General features: G+C 36.0%; 4 protein-coding genes across 4 annotated transcripts; 3 read left to right on the top strand and 1 right to left on the bottom strand.

Annotated features, from left to right (window-relative positions):
• Positions 251 to 2,038, top strand: LOC104731632. Its single transcript, XM_010451061.2, has 5 exons — positions 251 to 650; positions 1,020 to 1,097; positions 1,307 to 1,388; positions 1,491 to 1,633; positions 1,744 to 2,038. The coding sequence occupies exons 1-5, from the start codon at positions 396 to 398 to the stop codon at positions 1,951 to 1,953; spliced, it is 768 nt and encodes a 255-aa protein (XP_010449363.1). The 5' UTR covers positions 251 to 395; the 3' UTR covers positions 1,954 to 2,038.
• Positions 4,041 to 8,235, top strand: LOC104731633 (long-chain-alcohol oxidase FAO4A). Its single transcript, XM_010451062.2, has 3 exons — positions 4,041 to 4,477; positions 5,630 to 5,899; positions 6,384 to 8,235. The coding sequence occupies exons 1-3, from the start codon at positions 4,217 to 4,219 to the stop codon at positions 8,157 to 8,159; spliced, it is 2,307 nt and encodes a 768-aa protein (XP_010449364.1). The 5' UTR covers positions 4,041 to 4,216; the 3' UTR covers positions 8,160 to 8,235.
• LOC104731634 lies at positions 8,822 to 10,288 on the top strand. Its single transcript, XM_010451063.2, has 3 exons — positions 8,822 to 9,067; positions 9,186 to 9,397; positions 9,887 to 10,288. Exons 1-3 carry the CDS (start codon positions 8,978 to 8,980, stop codon positions 10,233 to 10,235), a joined length of 651 nt encoding a protein of 216 aa, XP_010449365.1. The 5' UTR covers positions 8,822 to 8,977; the 3' UTR covers positions 10,236 to 10,288.
• On the bottom strand, positions 11,694 to 12,826 carry LOC104733488 (protein decapping 5-like). Its single transcript, XM_010453065.1, has 4 exons — positions 12,661 to 12,826; positions 12,458 to 12,558; positions 11,905 to 12,366; positions 11,694 to 11,810 (listed from the first exon to the last, which is right to left on the bottom strand). Exons 1-4 carry the CDS (start codon positions 12,824 to 12,826, stop codon positions 11,694 to 11,696), a joined length of 846 nt encoding a protein of 281 aa, XP_010451367.1.

Here is a 13,801-nt window from a genome sequence, read left to right on the forward strand (position 1 = left end):
AAAAAAAAAAAAAAAAAAAAAAAAAACTAAACTTGTAAACCGTTCATACCAAACCAAAGAAAAACGAATGGTATTCCGTTAGGCATTTAATTTACAAACCCGGAAAAATCAAACCAAAACCCGGTCTGGAACATTCCAAAATAGAGTTGATAGCGTTTGTATAAAAACGCGTCTGCGTTTAGATAGTTGAAAGATATTTTGTTGGGAGAAAAAAAAAAAACGCGCGTGATTAAAATGTACCGTCCAAGTGGGTTCCTAAGAGACCGTACAACTCTCACTCTCTCACGGCGACGCTATACCAATCTCCTGACACGTCTCTTCTCCTTCTCCCTCTCTTCTCTTTTTAATACTCCCCCGAGCTCCCTCACACCTGAACCACGACTCCAATAGCAGCCATGACGACGTGTCAGACCATAAACGCAAATGCTATCGCCGCACCGTCTCCTTCTGGTATGATCTTTCGTAGTGGCTTTCGAGATTTTGTCCCGATTGATAAGAGGCTTGTTAAATCAAGCTCTCGTGGCTTGAAAATACCGTCGAGGACAATGAGTTTTAGGTCTCCGGGGAGATTCTTCTCTTCGCGCGTCGCGTCTGCTGTAACATCGAGTTCTACGAATAGATTTGAAGCTTTAGAAGAGGGGATTGAGAAGGTAAAAGTGGGTTCATTTCAAATTTCATCGAATCTTTGATTGATCGATACAAAATCTGATTTTTTTTTTTTTTTTTTTAACTAGGGGTTTGAATGTGTGTGGTCATAGTTTAAAGCTGAGATTTTTATAGGAATTTGAATTGGTCTGCTCATTGTTTAAAGCTGAGGTTTTTGTATAGGGATTTGAATGGGTCTGTTCATAGTTAGCTGAGTTTATTAGAGGGTTTGAAGGTAGCAAAAGGGTTGATTCCAAAGATCATCAACTCGAATGATTGATGTTCGACAAAATCTTGTAAAAGCTGAGTTTTTTTGCAAGGGATATGAATGAATGGCCTAACGATTATTGCGTGATTTATGTTTAAATTTTCAGGTAATTTATAGTTGTCGATTCATGACGTTTCTTGGAACATTAGGATCGTTGCTGGGATCGGTTCTCTGTTTCATCAAGGTCAAAGCCACTGCAGCTTATTTATCTCCTTGCTCTTTCTGGTTTAAGCTACAACTAAAATGAAACATTGTGGAATATGCATAAGCTAGTTCTTGTCCTAAATCTTTTTGGAGTGTAATTATGTCTCTCTTTTTGCAACTCACAGAAGAAACATATTATATAATATATAGTTTCTATTCTGCTGGCTCTTTAACATTTGATCGGTGCAGGGATGTATGTATGTTGCAGACTCGTTTTTGCAGTATTCAGTGAATCGTGGGAAGGTGATATTACTTTTGGTTGAGGCCATAGGTAAGAGTGTTTGTCTTTGTTTCAGATTAAGAACATTATATTGTACGCCTTAAACCTTGTTGATGTGATGCTGATGCTGATGATATATACGAATATTTGTAGATATATATCTCCTAGGAACTGTGATGTTGGTATTTGGACTGGGACTTTACGAGCTGTTCATTAGTAATCTCGACACTTCAGAATCGATTTCACACGATAATGCTTCCAATAGATCGAGTCTCTTTGGCATGTTCACACTAAAGGTTTGCTCCTTTTATAAACCAATCTCCATCTATATATATAATTGATCAAGACCTCATTTTTGGTTCATATAATAATATATTTTCTCCAACGGTTTATTTTGCCCCTCCAGGCGCGACCTCAATGGTTAGAAGTGAAATCGGTTAGTGAACTGAAAACAAAGTTGGGACATGTAATAGTGATGCTACTTTTGATTGGTTTGTTTGACAAGAGCAGGAAAGTAGCCATAACTTCAGTCACGGATTTGTTATGTATCTCTGTCTCTATCTTTTTTTCTTCTGCTTGTCTCTTCTTGCTCTCTAGGCTCCATGGGTCACATTGAGTTAATGGTGTTGTCCCTTAACAATAGAAACTTTGTATATGATGTGTATAATAATGCTAGCAAAGTTTCACTCTCTTTTTTTATATACACTAATATTTGGTTTATAAAAAAGAGAAAAGACCTACTTGTACGTCGTCCGTACTTGTATCCCTTACTTGAATGAATACGTCGTTATACGTGTCCTAAGCTTTTTGTACTGTTACTTTCTTCATTTAATGGTTAATCAAATTAAGCATCAGACATCAAATGTTTTACAGAAACCCGTTACATATGACATCTTCTTTAGAAACCTTAATGTAATTTACTAACTTAAACCCAAAAATGTTGCGGAATAAACAGAAAACTTGAACCAGACGTTATCTTTAACCAGTTGGTTGAGAGTCGTATGTCTTTGTTCAACTCTTTACAGAAAATAATCTTTCAAAATTATAATATGTTCAAAATTTGAAATGATATACGTGTGACACAACACATTAAATGTGTAAAGATCTTTAGCAATCAATCATATCAGAATTGAAGTGTTTATTATATACATATACAACTACTAATTAAAAAAAAAAACTTAACAATACATTTCTGATTGGGTATGAAATTATGAATAAGAGTTTCCAACAACCATACCCGTACCCATAAGTATATCGTCCTCCAAACTACTCATATAGTTATTATATCTTAAGAACTCGGAACAAGTTGATCAAGATGAATAAATACCCAATCGGAAACAAACTCTATTTTTTTTCGAAACTTCTACGCAACAACTAACGGAAAGTACTGTATCCCTGTGTCACTGTGTGTGTACAAGAGTGCACACTTCTGAAAGAAAACATTTAAGCACGTTCAAAAATAGGAGATCATAAATTTTATTAAATTCCATCTACCAGTCAGCAACTTGCATTGGACAATCGATTCGATGATATCAATGCACCTATAATTTACATTAAAAAGGGTAAAGATAAACCTCTAAATCTGGGGGAGGAAATGAGAAACTTATAATGAATGATGATAATTATGAGGGACAGGTATTGTTAACTGTACTGTCTTCTACATTCAATTCTTTTGTTTTTGTCTAAAAAGGGTCCAGTTTGGTACCTTGATCACTCAGTGGTTGGGCCCTTTTATGATCTCTGCACTTTCTTGATTCTATCATATTTTTGAACATTGTCAAAAAAAAACTTGATGTAATTGATATTAATCATTCAATACTACTATGATTTTATCATTCCTTTTGATATCTTGAGACATTCGCACATGGGTGAATCAGACATTCACTTATTTACTAGTTAGTTTAATTGTTTAGTATGATAATCAGCTTTTATCATATAAAAAAAGTTAGAACAAAGATATGTGAGTGTGATAGAAACAAAAACGTTTTTACAAGTGAATGTAACAGAAACGTTTGAAAAAGACCCAAACCAAAATGAAACAGAAACGTTTTGTCAGTTTTATTCATAGACTCACCGATCTATATATTATCTTTCTATATATAACATGTTGTGATCCATATATTTCGTTCATTGATAGACATCATGTCATGATCACTTAGTAATCACTTGCAACACAAATCTTTACGTAGTTGGAACTACTAGCCGTCGTGATTCTGTTTTGATTATTTATTACAAGTAAAGTGGATATGTATAAACAATTTAATACTTTTATAAAAACTATGAAAAAGTCAAAGGTAAATATACTGATTTTGGAAAGAGTAAATTACACTCCATCTGGCTAGTCTAATACTACCCATCCTCTAATTTCTTTCATTTTTGTTTGTGGATTTTAGGATACATACGACTACGAATGACAAATAAGTTTTCGCAATACTGTACATATACATATCTATAAATATCAAAATTAAAATTAAACGTAAGATAATATGTCCTTAATTAATATATAATATTTCAGAAAGTTTGACTAGTTTAACAAAAATAAAAGGCTTGAATAAGAAAGATTAGTCGTAATTAGTGTTATTTTAAGAATGATATCCATGCTTTCTATAAAAAGAAAATCACAAGAATTTTTTTTTAATATATTGTGAAAACATACTTCAGAGCAAACCTGTCTTCTTGCCTGGTATCGGAATTTTCCTGCTGGTACCAACCTATTTGATATGGTTCATGTATCAATTAATATACATACATTCGTACATACAATATATTATACGCAAGTATGTTTGTATTTAAACCCCTTGGTCTCTATATAAATAAACACGACACGACATATACTTCAGTAGTACTAGACACAAATTTAAAGTTAAAATATTGAATAAATGGAAAACCAAAACAAAAGCTGCCTTGAGAAAGATCCGATGTCAGAGGCCAAATTAGACGTAGAAATTGGAAGCCTCCGGCAGAGAAAAGAAACGAAGCCGTTTTATGCAAACTCACTGACGCAGCGTGAGATGGAATCTTTAGTGGCGATCTGCGATACCTTGATACCCTCCATCGACGGCTCCGGTGTAGGACACGTGGATGATTCCGTCGCTGAGTATTTCTCCGCCTCCGCTTCTCAGACCGGAACTCCAGACCGCGTAAGTGCTATTAACATACATGCATGGCCATATATATAGAAGATATCTACATAGATGATAGATCCCAAATATATACACATGCATGAACTGATGAACATATCATAAGACATGTACATATGCTTCCTCTACTTTTTATGGACATAAGTTTTTGTTTTTTTTTTGTTTGTAATCTTTCTCGATCAAGATTCGTTTTTAAAATTAATTTTGTAGGTGTTTTACAAACGTTAAACCTTTTTTTTTTCTTTCTCAAAAGTGATGTATTTCCAGGATTTGACAACGTTAAACAACAGTTTTTACTGGTTAAACTATATATAATTGGATTACATGAAGTGATTAATTAGCAACTAGAGGGTTATATATTGAATCTGTTGAGTAGTTCCGTAATTATAGTTGCATATTGCTTGCATGTGTGAATCAGTACTTTTGTCGCTAAAAGAAGAATCAGTACTTTAGATGACAACAAAAAATCAGTACTCTCAGTGAAATATAGGTCCGACATATTTCGAGTACACCTAAAATTCCGTCATCACGCTTGCCATTGATGCCAAATATATCTTAAAATTAAATTTCAAAGAAATAAATTTACAATATATTATACTACTCCGATGACCAATTCTTTCTTTTTGTAAACCCTCCGATGACCAATTCAAATATTCCTTTTCGTGTCATAATTACATTGGCAAGTAAAAAAGTCAAAACAGATCGATACTTATCAGGTATATACGATGCTACGTACGTTATACTTCGTGTAATTAATTGATCTTGACTTTAGTCAATTTGGAGATTTTTTATTTATTATGTAACTGCTATGCAGTATCACATTACAATTAGAAAACTTTCAGTTAAGCTAGGCAGCGATATAAAATGTATAAGTTCCTTAAATCTGATTAGGTAGTAGTCGATTCAGAGCCTGCCATCAACATATCCATTACAAACTAGCGAGACTGGTTTGACCGCCTACTTGTTGGGCGATCCATACAATAAGAATAAGGAGCAAAAACATTTAGGGTCCAATTGTTTTAAACAAATACAATAGGAATAAAAAAAAAAATTATGCTAAATATATTAGTAAGAAGACTTTTAAATATTTCTTTCTGATTCATATTCATCCCATCCTTGTTATTTAAGTATATCATAAATTCAAAATAATAGGTGGCGAAGTTAATAAGTGAGAGACTTGACCACCCAAAAAAGTGGATACTAAGAGTTGCATTGTGGTTTCTCTCCACTTGGATCGGAAGTTTCATCTTGTGCGGTCGGAGAAGTTTCACCGGCGAGTTTCCTTACTTCCGGATATTCTGCCGGCTGCCGGCAAAACAGAGAGAAGATGTTTTGCTCAATTGGTCTGCAAGCTATTTCTCACTCCTTAGAATGTTCTTTAAGTGCATCAAACTTATCACTGGCCTTGTCTTCTTCACTCAGGTAAAGTACTCAAATCTTAGTTACTCATTACAATTTCTTAATATTATATATGTACTCCTAATGTTTCTTTAAGTTTTATGTTTTATGATTTTTACACACTATATATCAAGTTTAAGCTTACTCTACTAACTTATCAAGATATTTCAGTTTTACATCTTATTCACTTCACATAGTATGAGAATATTGAAAATAAAACAAAATTTTACATAGAAGAATTTAACCATGAAGTCAAGGACATGAGTGAGTTGGTAATGACCTGGATGTAGTACTAGTGATTCTTAAATTTTGAGCCAAAATGCAAAATATCTATGTGACCATATATGGTTACGAGTTCTATATGTCCCAATGATTTACGTGTGGTGGACCTGTTGAAAAGTATTCTTCAAAGAGACTCATTAAACATGGAACTTGTCAACTGCTGACAACTGATATGCCATATAACTTCTATAACGAATTAAATTTCTAGTGATTTAATAACTTTCAGGTCGATGGAAAAGGAAGGAACTTGGCTTGGAAAGCAATTGGCTACAATGGTCCCAGCTTAGATGATAGTGATCTTCAAGAAGAACTAAATGAGAAGAAGAAGAAACCTGATGAGATCTTTGGACCACTTTACAATGGCATAGTCGATCTCAAAAGCCCTAGAGAAGTCGTTACAAAGAAGTTAACCGATCGCGGGTTCACAGTTTCAACTCCAAAGAAGATTCAAAAAGGATCATCTCTCTCTAACCGGGTGATGACAATCCGATGTGATGCTGTGGTGGTTGGATCCGGATCCGGTGGAGGAGTTGTAGCCGGAGTATTAGCCAAGGCGGGTTACAAAGTGTTGGTGGTGGAGTCAGGAAATTACTATGCAAGAAGCACACTTTCTTTACTTGAAGGGCAAGCTATGGAGGAGATGTACTTGTCCGGTGGGTTGTTAGCGACGTCTGATATGAACGTAGTGGTTCTCGCAGGGTCCACGGTCGGAGGTGGTTCTACAATCAATTGGTCCGCCTCGATCAAGACACCAGAACATGTGATGAATGAATGGGCAGAAAAGTCCAAACTCGAAATGTTCGGAAGTGATTCATATCGAGAGGCAATGGATGTTGTATGTAAGAGAATGGGTGTACAATGCGGATTTGTAGAAGAAGGGTTTAATAATGAGATATTGAGGAAGGGTTGTGAAGAATTAGGGTTACCGGTGAAGAATATTCCGAGGAATGCTCCATCCGATCATTACTGTGGGTTTTGTTGCTTGGGGTGCAAGAAAGGTCAAAAACAGGGGACTTCAGAGACTTGGCTTGTAGATTTAGTTGAATCTGGTAATGGTTTGATCCTTCCAGGTTGTGAAGTGATGGAAGTCTTGTACGAATGTGAACAGGGGAAGAAAAAGAAGAAGGCGAGTGGAGTTTCGTTTGCGTTTGGAGAAGAGATATACGTAGTGGAGTCTAGAGCGACGGTAGTAGCTTGCGGTGCACTTAAAACGCCGCATCTGTTGAAACGCAGCGGTTTGAAGAATGGTAACATTGGGAGAAACCTTTGCCTACATCCTGTTGTTATGGCTTGGGGATGGTTTCCAAAGGAAGATAAATGGCCGGAGAAGAAAAAAATGAGCTACGAGGGCGGAATAATGACCGCAATGTCTAGCGTTGTAAATGCAAAAACGCAGAGTTCATATGGCGAAACGGTGATCCAGACACCTGCTCTACATCCAGGAATGTTTTCAGGGGTCACTCCTTGGACATCAAGCAACGATTTCAAAACCCGAATGCTCAAATTCTCAAGAACCGCACACATTTTTGCGCTTTTGAGAGATAAAGGAACCGGAACTGTCAATTCCACGAGCTGCATTGACTACAACTTAAACGATGAAGATGAAGAGAGTCTACAGAAGGGTCTTGAGAGAGTCTTGAAGATTCTGGCCGCATCTGGAGCTGAGGAGATTGGGACACATAACTTAGAAGGTAAGAGTTTGAACCTTAGAACAGCGAGTGCGGTAGAGATTGAACGGTTTGTGAGAGAAGAGAGTTCAAAGCCGTTGAAGGATTTGTCAGGGCAGTTATGTTCAGCTCACCAAATGGGAAGTTGTAGGATGGGAATTAGGCCAGAGGAATCCGCAGTGAGGCCAACAGGAGAGACTTGGGAGGTGGAAGGCTTATTCGTAGCGGACACAAGTGTTTTTCCGACGGCTTTAGGGGTTAACCCGATGGTCACCGTTCAGTCTATTGCTTATTGTATTGGACTTAACGTTGTAGATGTTCTTAAGAGGAAGTAATATATATATGGTCTCATCTGTTTTAAATAGAACTTAGTTTTAAATGAAATAACATTTTTCCATAACAATTGATTAACTTTATGTTAAGAATTTCTTTCTCAAGTACCAAGTAGCGATAAAACCATTTCTTTTATTCAAAAAATAATTATTAGTAAAACAATAGCAAATTGTTTAATAAGAAAACAGAGATGAGAAAAATGTATGATACTTCCTACACTAGTAGGGCAATAGATGATATGAAATACAAATCAAACAAAACAAAACAAAAAAATATAGAAAAACTTTCAACTCTTATAACTAGGGAAGGCTTAATCTATATATAGACCATGGCACCATGCCATTATTATGTTTTTGTTCTTTTTATAAAGGTCACACATTGACCTCGCCTTTAGTAAACGCAAATCATATCTGTTTCCATAGAATGGTTTTGGAATATATATCATTTAATATTATAGTAATATTCTCCCCTCTTTTATTTCCATATTCATCAAGAATTTGCTTCACATATCCAAAATTTTAAGATTTCTGTTGAACTTGTATTATACGCCATAATCTATTTTCTTTAAAATGGATTGGGAAAAATATCATTTGATACAATCAAGAATATATACTCCTCCTCTTTTTTCTTCCTCTTATATTATCTTGTTGGTGAAGAAGTTTCCTCAAGCCTATAAAATAAAAATAAAAATAAATGGAAAAACTCCTGAGAAATTGACTCAAACAGTTTAAAGTATAGCATTAATGTTGTAGAATTTTATACATCTATGTAAGTGCGTCCGATTGATTTATTCCATTAAGGCACAAAATCATTAGAAACTATGCACAACCTTTATCTCTACTCAGTCGTGTTCTCTCTTGGTCTTGTTTCCTTCGTCACATGTTTCGCCGCCGAGTTCAAGAAGACAAAGGTACGATGACATAAACTAACTTTCCATCAGAATATTATCTTTCTTTTTTTTTTTGTGTGTTTCTTAATCGACAAAGTCGAAGCAAGTTTCCTGAAATATTCCAATTGTGTATATATAGAAAGAAGATATTCGATGGGACACAGAGAGGAACTGCTATATACCAGAAAGCCATGCGTTTGGGCTCGGATCAGCTGCTGTTCTTTGCTTTTGTCTTGCTCAGATCGTTGGAAACATAGCTGTCTTCCGAAATCACCGGACAAGAAGTAAAAGAGAAGATGATTACAAGATTACCGATCTTAGTTTACCCACCGTTCTTTTGCTCCTTTCCTGGTATGATATTTTACTCTCTTAACTTTTGTTTGTTTTGGTTCTCATCATCTAATTTAACCAAGAATCCCCAAAACACCTCGTACTGAACTTGTAAGTATGAGTGAGTAATTCGGTTTGGTTTTTCTGGTTTGGTATAAACTAAAACCAAATAAAACCATTTGTATATTGGTTTGGTTCGCTTTCCGGTTTGGTTGTTTAAGTTTTGTTTTGGACTAGGTTCGGCTTTAGTTCAATAATATCTTAAATTTTAAATATATCATGAGTTCATTAATATTTTACTTGTGTAGTACTATGAATAAAACGTAAAATTTGGACTGTTTGGGTTAGGTGACACTAAAATTGGTTTCCACTAAATCATTATGTTTGGTTCGGTTAGGTTCGATTTTAAGGTCGAGAGTTTTATATATGATGTAACATCCAAGATCTTAGAAAGAAAGGATCTCTAAGATTAGTTTCTTATTTCTCTTCTCTTTCTTACCTATGTGTCAGGTCCAATTTTGTGGTAGTGGTTTTGATTCTGAGTACTGCAATAAGCATGAGCCGAGGTCAAGCTTATAGAGAAGGATGGCTCGAGGGAGATTGTTATCTGGTCAAAGACGGTGTCTTTGCAGCTTCCGGCTGCTTAGCCATCCTTGGACTTGGAGCCGTGACCATATCAGCCACTAGGATCAAAGTAAAGAAACAACAACTTGTGAAAGTCTTAATCAAAGACCCAAACCAGGAACAAAAAAGATCAATAGAAGAAGAACAAAAACATGATGAGTACCAAACAAACAAGTCAGAAACTGTCGTGTACTTGGTGGAAGAAGCGTCGTCCACTAATATAAGCAGAATATAAATAAAATAAATGATGTAAAGCAAAAGGAGAAACAAAGGATTTGTTATTATTTACAAAGTTGTATATAGTAATTATTAATTATTAATTGGTTACGCACTTATATTGGGAATGTTCAATGGACATAGCACCCATCAACCACTTAAGGTCACAAAGGATACCAATTAAAGAGTGTCGTGACAACTTGTGTATAATAATTATACATCATATATGGTATTTCCTTCTTTATCTCAACTTATGACTGACGATTAGGAAGATTCGTTCCCAGTTATAACCCCACAAGCACAACTAGTGGGCTACATAACTCTGGTCTCTGACTAATCTAAGATATAACTTACAAGTTACAACACATAAAATAATGAAAGGAAGACTTCACACGTGTGAGAGATGCCCCCACCCAGGACCAATACCTAGTCAACCATAGTTGAACTATTGAGATTTAAGTAAAAAATTCAACATGATCGAAAAGAAAAAAACATAATATGGAAAAATAGAAAAAAAAAAATACAGTAATGAATTTACTAAAATTGTGAATAAAANATTAATTGGTTAACGCACTTATATTGGGAATGTTCAATGGACATAGCACCCGTCAACCACTTAAGGTCACAAAGGATACCAATTAAAGAGTGTCATGACAACTTGTGTATAATAATTATGCATCATATATGGTATTTTCTTCTTTATCTCAACTTATGACTGACGATTAGGAAGATTCGTTCCCAGTTATAAGTTATAACCCCACAAGCACAACTAGTGGGCTACATAACTCTGACTAACTTACAAGTTATACAACACATAAGATAATGAAAAGAAGACTTCACGCGTGTGAGAGATACCCCCACCCAGGACCAATATACCTAGTCAACCCTAGTTGACCTATTCAGATTTAAGTAAAAAACATAATATGGAAAACTAGAAAATAAGACAGTAAAGACCGGTACGTACATATGTTTTGAAGACATATCAGTGTTTGCTATAGAAGAAGAAAATAAATCAACATTCTCAATCCTTAGTAAAAAGACAATGATATGTGCCACAAAAGATATCGACTCAAAAAAAAAAAAAATGTTAAAACCAACAGAGATAAGTCAGCAAGGTGTATTGTAATTGAAGGCTCCTCTGTAAGTAATTTCCAAATACCTGAAAAGATGAAGTTACTAAAATTGTGAATAAAAGAACATCTTCTTAATAGTGAGAGGGAGAGAGATGCTCAGTACTCTTTCTCGTAGCTTGGAATTTACTTAAATCTTTCAGTGGATATCTAAGGTAAAAAGGTGTCAAACAAACCTCGGTATGCTTCACAGGTCTCGCAATAGGCTCAAACGCGAAATCATGTAAGAAGGATCGTCAACATTATAAGCAGGCTGCAAAATAAAAAACAATAACAGATGTTGCAATACCAAAATTAGTTAATAGTCAAGAACTTGAACATCTGACATCAAAGCGATCTCTACTAAACTAAGCTAGAGATATTATATCACCTTGGCTTGCAATATCTTCTTTCTTGTTTCTGGGAGGACCCCATATGTTGTACTGTTTGAAGTTCCTAGTATCAAACCTAATTCCTTTATAGTTCTACAACCAAAAGACAAGTGAAATAGTTATGGCATGGTGGTGCATAAGGGATACAAAACAAACATCATAATAATAAAGAGAGTCATGAGATTACCTGTGGAGCCGGCGGAAACGTGGTGAAAAAGCTTTGATCATCAGTTGCAGCAAACGTCAGCTCGGAGGCAGATGAGTGATGAGGCCAATACGGCGATGTCGCAGCGTTCATTGGAGCTTGATTAAGTACGTTATAAGGCATAGACATAGACTGGTAAACATAAGGGTTATAGAAGTTTGATGAACCGGGAAACTGTGGTTGAGAAGCAATGCGAACTCCATCATTGACTGATCCCATAACTGAGACAGCATTAGAATCTATCATCATAGCTTGCGGTTTGATGATGTTTTCACTAGATATCAACGGAAGTTTCTGATTTATCTTAGCACCGTTTCGATTGTTCGATGAGACAATCATAGGGAGTGGTGGTTTTGTAGCATGACAACATTTACTACATGCAGTTCCTCTTGCTAAACAATAACCACAACCCGTAAAGCTCGGAGGAGGCTTAACTATAATTTCCTGAAGATCAAATACATGAATTATTATATATATCTCTAACTCTAGTGGTGTTTATGCCTCACAAAATCAAATAAACACAATGTAAACTAACCTTAATGTCAGCTCCGCTGAAAAGAATGTAATCGTAAACTTTGTTAGAGGGATAATTTTGAAACTCCTTTTTGTTCCTTCCCTCTGGGCCATAACATATTACTGCACAAAACATTCAACCAACGAAAAGCCCTATATGTTATCTAAAGATTGCACCACAAGGAAAGAAACAAATCATGGAGGTTTTGGAATCGAAATCAGTACCGTTTTGGAGACCTAAAGTTGAATCTTGAAGATTGAGATGATAGAGAATGCCTTCGTAACGCAGTTCGTGGTTAGAAATCAGAGTGACAAAGCTTCCTAAGTACAACGATTCGACGGGATTATGTGGAGGAGTTGGCGAGGGATGTTGATAACTTTTAGTTTCCATTATTATTCTTCAGCCGAAGAATTTTACCGGAAAGAAATTAAGAAGAAGAAGAGAGGATTTTGCCGATTAGGGTTTTTGATCGCTTTGTCTTGCTCTATGGTTTGCGGTATTGTTTGTTCAAGATTTGAAATATTGCCTTTATAATGTTTTCGTTCTAAGCTGATGTATTTAAGTTCGTGGCGTATGCGTTACTTCATCTTTGGGCCAACGTGGACCGTGTCTGAACGTAAACCTTATTAGAGGCTTTAATTGGGCCTATATGATTTTTTTTAATCTTTAAAATACAGATATGAAATCACTGAATTGCTTTTTAATTAGGCGGTTTAACTGAAAAACAAAAAATAAAGAAAAACTTTTAGGTATAATTACAATTTTATCGGAAAGGTTTGAATTAAAAAATTTTACCCCATAAAAATGGAAAAAGACTCTCTCTGTCCCGACTATCGAGATCTCACATCACACCACCCTCTCTGGCGCCGGTAAAGCTTTTGCTTGCCGGCATCGGGACTTCATTCTCTTCTCTATGCTCTGTTTCCCAAAGCTCTCTTCTTTTGTTTCTGGCCAATTTCTCAATCGGTTCATCCCACCACATGCACCCCTAAGTTCGACGGCGGCTTGTTCACTTCGACGACGAGAGAAGAGAGGTGCCTTCCGATGAATCCCATCTCGCTTCAACCTCGTCGCATCCTTTCTCCGTCGAACCCGATACCAAGAGAACCCTCCTTAACCGGCTGGGCTCCAATTTCCGATTTTGACGTAGATCTACTTGTTTTGCTCAGATCTAAAGAAACTGGTTCTCTCTTGGTCTCCTTTGAAGTCTTCCCTCTCTGGATCCCATCATCGGTTCTGGTCTCCACCCCCCTCGCTACGCTTCACCCAAAACTTTCCAGCACCATCTGTGAGCTCTCGGAAAGATTCTTGTCCAAAGGGTTCCGTCTGATACTTGCTCCGGTTATGACAAAGGTGAGGGCTGAC

This window comes from Camelina sativa, chromosome 12 (genome assembly GCF_000633955.1).
Source record: "Camelina sativa cultivar DH55 chromosome 12, Cs, whole genome shotgun sequence".
NCBI classification, from domain to species: Eukaryota; Viridiplantae; Streptophyta; class Magnoliopsida; order Brassicales; family Brassicaceae; genus Camelina; species Camelina sativa.